General features: G+C 47.2%; 1 protein-coding gene across 5 annotated transcripts in view; it reads left to right on the top strand.

Annotated features, from left to right (window-relative positions):
* PIK3C2B (phosphatidylinositol-4-phosphate 3-kinase catalytic subunit type 2 beta) overlaps window positions 1-10,857 on the top strand; it is a 79,052-nt gene that overhangs the window by 42,013 nt on the left and 26,182 nt on the right. For all 5 annotated transcript variants that reach the window (XM_027870874.1, XM_027870873.1, XM_027870871.1 and 2 more), the window contains 6 exons: window positions 573-768; window positions 2,701-2,823; window positions 6,089-6,256; window positions 6,837-6,948; window positions 8,153-8,295; window positions 9,915-10,103. In XM_027870874.1, coding sequence (XP_027726675.1) covers window positions 573-768; window positions 2,701-2,823; window positions 6,089-6,256; window positions 6,837-6,948; window positions 8,153-8,295; window positions 9,915-10,103 — 931 coding nt within the window. The remainder of the gene's footprint in view (window positions 1-572; window positions 769-2,700; window positions 2,824-6,088; window positions 6,257-6,836; window positions 6,949-8,152; window positions 8,296-9,914; window positions 10,104-10,857) is intronic.

Consider the following 10,857-nt stretch of genomic DNA (forward strand, 5'->3'; position numbering starts at 1 on the left):
TGTGTGTGTGTGTGTGTGTGTGTGTGTGTGTGTGTGTGTGTGTGTGTAGCCATGCTGGGGTATACGTATTTTTCCAGTATGAAGTCTGAGCACAGCTGGTCAGCACATTTTTCTCTACAAACTCTTTCCTCATAATTTTTACTCATTATTCCTTGTGGTGTTCCTGGGAGGTATTGATAGGGTGGGGTAGAGGATGGTGAGGCTGAGTAGTTATTGCCTGGGTTCCAGATGGGAAAACTCACACTTTGGAGATGATGGTTATTTCCTGGGCAGCTTTGCTTGGCTTATAACACCCTCATCCCCACCCCACCCCCAAATTTCCATTTTGGCATTCCTCTCCAGGATTCTACTGTTGAGCTTTAGGCAGGATTCAAGAAGAATTTACTACCTCTCCCCTCCTCCCTGCAGAGAATTAGGCCCACTTATACATGCACAAAACCAACCAATACTCCATTCCTCTGTGGGTTTCCTAGATCATTATATCCTGACTCACATCATGGTAATGAGGTCATTGAGGTATGTGTGTGGAGAGGGGTGGGTCGGGACTCATTTCTTTTCTCCCCCTTTCACAGAGAAGGTAGTGGAGGCATTGACGGCTGCCATCTTGGACCTGGTGGAACTCTATTGCAATACTTTCAATGCTGACTTTCAGACAGTAGTGTCTGGGAACCAGAAGCATGAGCTGATCCAGGAGGCTTGCCTCCTTTCTGGGCCCCTGGCCTTCACAGTTTATGCCACTCACAGAATTCCTATCACCTGGGCTACCAGGTGAGCATCAGGGCTGGGCAACCTTAATGAGAAGGCAGTGTAGTATGGTGAAAAGAACAGTGGGTCTGGGATTAGAGGACCTTAACTTAAATCCAATCTCTAATGCTTCCTACTTGTATGACCTTGGACAAGTCACTTACCCATTCTAGACCTCAGTTTTCCTCATTTGTTTTTACAGGATAGTTGGAGTGGCCAGCCTCCAAGGTCTCTTTTAGCCTTAGTTCTTAGGTCCTATGAATGTTGGTTGGACTGGTTTTGAATAGAAAAGGAGTTGACAGAATCACTTTTCCATCTCTTCTCAGCTTCCCCTGCTTGAAGGTGCCCACCTTATTGCTGGACTAAAAGATCTCCCATAGACTGCATGGGGTAGTGGAAAGAGAGCCCTGCGCCTGGAGTCAGGGGCTCCCAGTCTGAATCCTGTCTCTCAGATACTGAGTAGCTGTGTGACCCTGGGCAAGTCACGTAACCCTCTTTGGCTTCCCATTTCCTTTTCTGCAAAATGAGGATAAGGTGTAGTGTTCTATCTCGTAGGATTCTGAGTTTAACCTTGGAAAGACTACAGGGATCATCTAGTCTCATCACCTCATTTTACACAGGAGGAAACAGATTCAGAGATTATGCTAGAGCACAGTCTCTTGACATATGTAGTTTGCTCAATGTCACAAAGTGGACGAGGTGGGATTCTGACATAAGCCCTTGACTCCAAATTTAGTGCTGGGGAGAGTGTTCTGTAAATCACCAAATGCCAAATGCATGTGAATTGTTGGTAATTATGGAGAAATTTTGGACCCTAGAGGGCACCTGGAGTGGGGTGGGAACTCCCAAGGGAAAAGGAAGACGATGGCCACAGTAGAACTGGTGCCATAGAATTAGGAAAAGGAGTCTCAGAGTCCAGACTCGGCCATCTCCTTTCTCTAGTCTGTGCAGGCATCCCAGCCCCCTCCCAGTTCTGGGCCTGAGGGAGAGACTGTGACAGATGGCCGGTTCCCCGATAGAGTGCATGCCCCTGGTCGATGGCTACACTTCCCAGCAGAGACACAATGGGGAGGGGGGAGGGGAGGTAGGAGATGACCCTTTGTCTGGGGTCTCTAGGCCTGTCGGGGTGGGAGGAGGGGGCTATGCAGTTGGTAATCCTCCGTTCCTCTTCTGGAGCCAGGGTGGGTGAGTGGGGGACCAGAGGAGATACGAGGGAGTTGTACTGGGCTGTGTAGTAGTCAGTGGACTCCTCCCCGCCCCTTCCCTCCCCTTCATCCCCACCCCTAGCCCTTCCCTTTGTTCCATACTTAATGTATTCCTCTGGGCGATTGGCTGGGAACAAAGAAGGCAGCCTGGGAAATCGGGGCCTTCTCTGACCTCTCCTGTCACTAGGCACCTGTCATGAGCCACAGGGACCCCCATGTGTTGGCATTCATGGAGGCATACGTCGCTCTTCCTCTCTCCCCCTCCCCCATACACAGACAGGACATGCCTGGTTAGTTTGGGGGAATAGAGAAAGAGCAGACTTAGAAACTGAGGACTAGGAAGCAAGATTGAAGAGATCCCTTGCTTGCTGGGCCTGAGTGAAAAAAGGCAGCTCTGGGGGCCCTGAGCTCCCACTTGGAGCTGAGGAGAAATAAAAGGTTGGAGGTCGATTCTCCCAGAGCAGCCTTCCGAAAGAGGCTTTCTGATTTTCTCTCCCTGTTTCCTTGCCCTCCTCCACCCCATTTTGGAGTTTTCAGGCTTTCCCCTGTAGCATTTGAAAGGAGTTTAACTAGAGAAAGTGCTTACTGGAATACCAGGTAGGCCTGGAGGCCTTGTTCATTTATTCATTCCCACATGAAGCTTTTAGACTAGAATCAGGGTGAAAGAAGGTGGTGGTGGGGAACTAAGTGAGGTTGGTGGTTTGGGTAGGGAAGCATGGTACCCTCATCTGTTCTCTGTGTCCTTGTGTAGCTATGAAGACTTCTACCTCTCCTGCTCCCTCAGCCATGGTGGCAAGGAGCTCTGTAGTCCCCTACAGACCCGAAAGGCTCACTTCTACAAGTACCTCTTCCACCTCATCGTTTGGGATCAACAGTAAGCCACCCTCTACCTCCCCAGTCCCCCGGCTCACATGACCTGCTCAGAGTTTGAGGCAGACAATGTCCATTGTGTCAATCAACTGAGGGAGGTATTTGGGGCCCATCTGATACCTCCTTAAAAACTACAGCACTTGGGCCATTGGGCTAATGCTGGACTGTTCTCTGCTGGAACCTCGCCCTTTCAGCTTGCTTATATTCCTAAAGGAGGAGTATAGATGGGCATCCCTCTGAACACTCTTGCTGGTGGCAAAATCAGTGTGGTTTATAGGAAGATCAATAAGCTGGTAAAAGATAGGGGCATTGTTGAGAAATGCGGGTTTTATCCAGATAGTTTAGGGGTTCTTAACCTTTTCTCTGTCATGGACTCCTTTAACAGTCTAGTTTGTAAATGCACAAAATACATAGGATTTAAAAGGAAGCCAATTATATTGAAATCTGTTATCAAAATATTAAAAAAAATATTCAAAGATCTCATCTTAAGAATTCATCAGTGTAGTACAATAATGACAATAATAGCAGCTGACGTTTCCCTAGCTCTTGAAGCTTGGCAAAGCACTTTGCATAGATTATCTCATTTGATCCTCATAACTCCATGAGGCCAGTCCCCTGTGTAGTATTATGCCCATTTTACAGATGAGGAAGCTGAGGCTGAGAAAGGTAAAATGACTTGCCCATGGTTTTATATAGTGTCAGAGAGAGAGAGAGAGAGAGAGAGAGAGAGGGAGAGCTTGATTTCAGGTCTTCTTGACTGTACAGGTCCAGAGCTTTTTACTAGTAAGACCACATGCAGAAGACCTGGGTTCAAGTCCATGTTCTGCTACTTGACTAGTTGTTACTGTGAGGCAATTCATTAAAACTTTCCAAGCCTCAGCTTCCTCAATCTGTAATATAAGGCTAATATTTGCCCTTCTACCTTACCAGTGGTTGTGAGAGCACATCTGTGACATCACTTTGAAACAGAATTGTGCAAAGTAGATTTATTATTTTTAAATTATTCTTATTATTTTCTTATTTATTTTCTTAATTGTTATATTAATTATTATTTAATCATTATTCTATCACTCTGTTTATTTATTTGTTTGTTTATTTGTTTATTTATTTATTATTATGTTTCTCCTGTTACAACATACATTCCTGGAGGGCAGGGAAGATGTTTTTGCCTTTTTTGGTATTCCCAGCACTTAATGCAGTGTCTGACACAGAGTAAGCACTTAATAAATGCTTGTGGATGGACTGGCTGATTGGCTCCAAGAGCTGTGCATATTAATTATTTTATTATTAATTATTTTAAATTATTAATTATTTTATTATATTTATTATTTCTGGCAATAAGCTTTTTTTTAAATCCTTACTAGTGGTAATAGTGCCTGTTTATATAAGTTCTTCAAGGTTTACAAAGTGCTTTCCTCACAACTCCGAGACAGGTAGGCAGCTTAGCAGAGAAGATTTGTTCCTTGAATCTGTGGCTTCTGGTTATTTTCTGTTTTGGTGAGATATCTGTTCTCTGCTCTACCCAACTGCAAGGGAACCATAGTTAGGAAAATTTTCTCTAGTTTGCTGCCTGCCCCCTTCCGTTGAAGTCAATTTAATTAAGCTAATATACAGTCAATTTAATTAAGCTAATATACAGGTTGGAGCCTGGGTTAGGTACTTGGGGGTTTAGATGAAAGAACTCAACCCTTACCTTTCAGGAAACAAATAAATAGAACCAATAACAGAGATATTTTGAAGTAGCCAGGTGTTTCCAGAATGATATGAGTGGGTTATTATCAGAGAAAACTTCTTGGAAAGAATAAAATATAGTAGGCAGGACTAGGTAGGCATGAGGTAGGCTATATCAATTCTAGTGGTTATCCTTCAGATTCCCAACTCCACCTCCCGGTGGAAGCTGCAGGTTCACCTGATACTGGTACTTGGTGGGTGAAAAAGAGAGTAGTGGAGAAGTATTTAAGGACTGAGCAAAAGAAGGGTCAGGTGGCAGGTCACAGTGCATGACCTCGGCTTGAGATGCCTTTCCCTTCTCCCTTCTCCCTTCTTTATTAAGCCGGAAGAAGGCCCAGGAACTGGCCCCTGATTGGAGAGCCAGTTGGGGGAGAAGAGTAAAACCAGCCTTTGATTTCCTTTGATGCTGGGCCACCTGACCCTGTCTCCTGTTACCAAAATGGGGGATCAAGCAACTCTCAAAATAGTCCCAGCAGCCTAGCCGTTGCTGCTCCCAGCCAAGCCCCAGGCTGGCATGTTCCCTGGCTGGTGCAGAGGGGACTAATTATAGTTGTACAGGCCTCCTAGGGTAAAGGAAGCTGGGACAGAGTAGTGTTGTCACAGTCCCTGGAGGGAGCAGTTCGCTGGTCCACATGGGGGTCTCCCTGGAGGAGATAGGGGAGTGGGGCTTCCCTGTGGTGCTTGCGTTGGGGAAAGGCCATTTGTTATGGGACTGTTAGCTAAAGGGTAATCCTGCCAGTGCCCTCTGGCTATGAATCAGCCTGGCCCCAGGCCGGGAGGGTGTGACAGTGTGGACTTTGGCCCAGAGACAGACTTGGAAGGTAAAGTAGGTTCTCCCCATCCCTTTCCTCATATTGAGCTGGGGGTGGGGTGGGTGGGTGGGGGAGGTACAACTGATGGATCTGGATCTGGGGGATGGGATACACACAGAAATCTGGATGTCTGTCTTGTTTCCATCCCCTGGGTGGGGCTTGGGAAGCACCCTAGGACCTTAAGGGGGCTCTTTGGCTTTCAGAATTTAGGAAGATGTGGCTAGAAAGAAGAGTTGGGGGCATCTGAGGACAAGTTATTAGTGGTGGGGAATAAGGAAGGGATCTGAGATGGAAAAAGAGCATGTGGTCCTGCTTGATTGGGGTTCTTGGTGACATTACTGAGGAATCCTGAAAGAGGGTGGGAATCCTACTAAGTAGGATGTGTGTCCATCCTAAGTCCTGATGTGGACCAGATTGTTGAAGCCTTGTTGGTTCATAGCTGGCATTCTAAAAGTTGGTGGGATTCTGCCCCTCACCACCACCTTAGCCATTGTTTTGGACTTCACAGAGGGACTACTCTTTGGTTCTGGGAAAATTCTGCATTTTGTCTAATGTTTTGGGGATTCTGCCAATTTTAGAGAATGGCTTCTCCCAGAGCTCCCATCTCCACCCTTAAAGAATAGGAACAAACTGAAAGTTTCTAAAATACTTCTTTGGATGCTTTATGGAGGAAAATAAATTCTGCACACAGCATCACCCCTTGAGTTGGATTTTCCTTCTCTTTAGGATCTGCTTCCCTGTTCAGATCTACCAGCTGCCCCGGGAGACGTTGCTGAGCGCCACTCTCTATGCCGTGCCCATCCCACCACCTGGCAGTTCTTCTGAGGCCAATAAGCAACGACGGGTCCCTGAAGCCTTGGGCTGGGTCACCACCCCTCTCTTCAACTTTAGACAGTACGTATACCCCACTAGGTCAGAGGCAATAGAATTGAGGCTGCCTAGCCTTGGGATTTTTGGAGATGGACCTAGTTATGGAGTTATTTGACACTTTAAGCTCACCTCACGTTCTCTTTTCTTTTTCTTTTCTTTTTCTTTTTTTTTTGGGGGGGGCTAGGCAATGGGGTTAAGTGACTTGCCCAGGGTCACATAGCTAGTAAGTGTCAGATCTGAGACCGAATTTGAAATCAGGTCCTCCTGACACACACTCCTAACACACCCCTGGGATACTAACAGTAGCATCTGGGCAGAGTAAAGACATATGTATTTTGAGGGAAAAAGAAGGGACCACTGATGCTGGAACCATTAGGGCACTCAGACCTAGGTGAATTTAGTCTAAGACTTCATTGGGGAGATATTTTTGGGAATGATGAAAGAAAAGTCCATGATTTGTTGGAGAGCAGAGAAGTGCCTCAGTGGGATGATAGGGGTTCATAGGTGGTAGAAAGCAGATGATGAGTAGGGTCTATATGATACTTGGGTTTGCTTGGCCCAGTCTCTTTCATGGGCTCACCTCATCACTATTGCTTCTACTTAGAGTGCTGACCTGTGGCCGGAAGCTTCTGGGTTTGTGGCCAGCGACTCAAGACAATCCCAGTGCCCGCTGGACTGCACCTAACTTCCACCAACCTGACAGTGTCATCCTTCAGGTGAGCCTTGGTCCCCAGTTCTCACCCCCTCCATTCATCCTGGATCTTCCAGAGGCAGCTCTCATACTGGGGATCCTGCTTTATATGGGGATCCCTAGCAGAATAGTGGGGATGGAGGTGGGGGGTGGGGCAGGGCAGTGGGTGGCATTGTGATGACAGTAGCCAGAGAAAGGTTGTTGGGGATGAGAGGAAGCAGTTAGGGTCAGTCCTATCCTCTTGGAGGTCCGTTTTGATTCTAAGGCCCTTGGAAGCTGGTGTCTGAGACTCCCTAGAGACAATTTGATTTCTACTCAGTCCCTCAGGGTTCTTTGTAATGAGTCTTTCCCACCAGCTCCCTCCCCACAGCCACCAGGGCCTTCCCTCATAAATCACCTTGAATTTACACTGTATATATTGTGTACATCTGTAGTTATTTCCAATTATTTCTCCTGTTACAACATACACTCCTGGAGGGCAGGGAAGATGTTTTTGCCTTTTTTGGTATTGCCAGCACTTAATGCAGTCCCTGACGCAGAGTAAGCACTTAATAAATGCTTGTTGATGGACTGGCTGATTGACTCCAAGAGCTGCCCTAAACCCAGATTCCACCCCTGAGGAGCAATGTAGGACATTCTCTGTCTTCCCACTCTCATTCTGTGCACTCAGCTGATTTAGTTGGATTAAGGTATTCTTTGGGGGTAGGAGAAGGACCATGCACAGTTCCCAAGACCTGGTTGGGTGGGCTCCTATCTTCCTTCTCCTTTATACCCTGAAGCATAAATTGATTCTGCTATTCATCATCAAATATTGATTATCTACTGGCCCTGGGACAGTAAATATTGGTTAAGCACCTCCTGTTTGTCAGGGACTGTGCTAATCATTGGGGATATAAAGAAAGATAAAAGACTGTCCCTGTTCTCAAAGAGCTCACAATGTAATGGGAGAGACAACATGCAATCATTTATGCAGAGACAAGCTCTATACAGGCTAAATTGGAGACGATCAATGGGGGAAGGCAGTAGAATTAAGGGGGATTGGGAAAGGCTTCATGTAGAAGGTATAATCTTAGCTGGGACTTGAAGGAAGCCAGGTAAGATGGCAGGAGGAGAGTGAGAAGTCAGAATTCCCAGACCTAGATGAATCACTGCCCCCTCATTCACACTCATCTTGGTTACTATCTATCTCTCTGTTCCCTTACCTGCCCTCCCTCACCCCAATCCTCCAGATTGACTTCCCCACCTCAGACTTCGACATTAAGTTCACCAGCCCTCCTGGAGCAGAATTCAGCCCTCAATACGAGTTTAGAAGCCTCGGAGGGGAAGATCAGCAAAGGCTCAAGGGCATCATGCAGAAGGAGTCGTTATACTGGTGAGGCCCCTGACATCTGACCCCGCCTGCCACTGCCCAGCCAGGCACTGAGCCCTGTCCACTTTATCACCCCCAGCCTTTTCCCACATCCCACTCCAGCTAGAGGTTCTAGCCCTCCTGTTTATGTATGTCCAAAAGAATTGAGGGAGTGCCTTAAACCGCTGTTGAATTGAATTTAGTGGGTAGGGGTTAGGCAGGGATTACTTTGAGTGAGAGAGAGGGCTTCAACTAGAAAACAGGTTCCCCAGACTTTGTCTCTGAGTACAGCCCTAAGAGGGCAGCTGAGTGGTGCTGTGGATAGAGCAGTGGGCCTGGAGCCAGAAAGATTTGTCTTCCTGAGTTCAAATCTAGCCTCAGATACTTACTAGCTCTGTGACCCTGGGCAAATCACTTCACCTTCTTTGCCTCAGTTTCCCCATCTGTACAATGAGCCGGAGAAGGAAATGGCGAACCACTCTAGTATCTTTGCCAAGAGAACCCCAGATGGGGTCGTGGAAGAGTAGGGCATGACTGAGATGACTAAATAATGACAACAACAACACAGTTCTACAAAGAGCAGAGAAGGCTGGGGTAGAAAGTTAGATGCAAAGACTCTCCATCCCCTCTCTTGGTCATTGGCCCAGAGTTCTTTCAGAATGGGTTTACTTTCCTCAGGGAACCTAGTAAATCAGGAGACTCTCCAAGATGGACTCCCATCTTGGGCGCCACCTTACCACCTCCCCTTGCTCTGCACTCAGAATGACTGTTTTTCTCTCTCTCTCCTCCCTTCTCGGTCAAACACACAGAAACATTGCCATTCTTGCATTAAAGGATTTTGTGGAGAGCAGAAGAATTGAGGCTGGTTTCGGCCGCGGGGCATCTTTTCTTACCATAGGGTGGGATGGGGCTTGAAGAGGGGAAGAGACTGAGTTGTACGAACTGATGGGATCTGGACTCTGCCAATCTTTTATCTCCCTCCCAGAAAGATGCTTCTTTCCTGCCGGCATTGGGGGAATGTCTGCTCTAGCCTGGTCTGCCTAGCCTTGCAGTCCAGCCTGAACAGAGGGTGACTGTAGGCCCTCGCTTGATTCCCCTCTCCCTCAGCCCTGAAGCGGCTGATTCCTCATTTCATTAGCTCAGGCAGTTTTCACTTCCCCCATTAGACACCTGATGTCAGCCCATCCAGAGAGAGGGAGAGATGGCTCAGGAAGAGGCCCATTCTTTTAATAGCCTTGTACACCCATATGCAGACACACTCAGACACACACACACACAGACACACAGACACACACAGACACACACAGAGACACACAGACACACACACACACACACACACACACACACACACACACGGCTGCTGCCCTCTGGTGGCTACATGAGGAATGATACTAGATATTTCTTAATGAGAAGGGATGCTTTTCAGGGAAGGCTCCCGCAGGAGGAAGCTGGCTGTTGGTTCCTTTGGCTATGTCTTGTTGCTTGGATCTTGGTACCCAAGTCTCAGATTTCCCTGAGTTGGAATGGGAATAATATTAAAAGTCAACATGTCTTGAAATCATGTTAATAAGAGCAAAAGTTCTTGGATAGATCTCCATTCCTCTAGGGGACTCATTCTTGGTGCCCTGCCCTACCTACCACAGGCTCACAGATGCTGACCGGAAGAGGGTGTGGGAGAAGCGCTACTACTGCCACTCGGAGGTGAGCTCTCTGCCCCTGGTGCTCGCCAGTGCCCCTAGCTGGGAGTGGGCTTGCCTGCCTGACATCTATGCCCTTCTGAAGCAATGGACGCACATGAACCACCAGGATGCCCTGGGACTCCTCCATGCCACGTGAGTCTGACCCGAATTGCCTTCCTCAAATGGATATGCTTCCAGTCCGAGGGCCCCCACAATGCTGCCTCCCAGGGGTGACGCAAGGTCAAGGCTACTTGTGGGAACAATTTTGAAGCCGGTAAAGTTTATGCTTTCCTTAACCTAGGAAACTCCTCTATCCTATCTGCTCTAGCAAATACGCGATTCTATAGAATTATCCTTCTTCTCCTCTTCCTCCTCCTCTTCCTCTTCTTCTTGAAAACTTATGTGTTCCTGGTTCTGTTCTCTCAGAGCCTTTTGAAGTTACAGGCTTGCTAACATCTGAGGACTATTTACAGAATCACAGAATTTCAGTGGAGGAAGGGACCTTCGTGGCCATCTAGTCTAACCCATACTCCAAAAAGAATTCCTAGAGCCAATGAAAGGACCTCTAGCCCTTGCTTGAAGACTACCAGTGAGGGGAGGCCACTTTCTCCTAAGGCAATCCATTCCCCTTTAGCTCTAATTCTTGGGAAGTTTTCTTTGAGCCTCAATTTACCTCTTTATACTTCTCCCCATTGCTCCTCCTTCTACCCTCTAGGACTAAACAGAACAAATGGAATCTTCCTTCCATATGAGAGTCCTTGAAGGTGGTTCTCATGTCTCCCCTGAGTCTTCTCTTCTCCAGGCTAAAAAACACTCCTATTCCTTCAGTTCAGAAGACATGATCTTGAGGCCCTTCACCTCTTCTGGATGTTCTCTTGCCTATCAGTCTCCTTCCTAAAATGTGATG

This window comes from Vombatus ursinus, unplaced genomic scaffold (genome assembly GCF_900497805.2).
Source record: "Vombatus ursinus unplaced genomic scaffold, bare-nosed wombat genome assembly UNPS02014798.1, whole genome shotgun sequence".
In the NCBI taxonomy this organism is placed as follows: Eukaryota; Metazoa; Chordata; class Mammalia; order Diprotodontia; family Vombatidae; genus Vombatus; species Vombatus ursinus.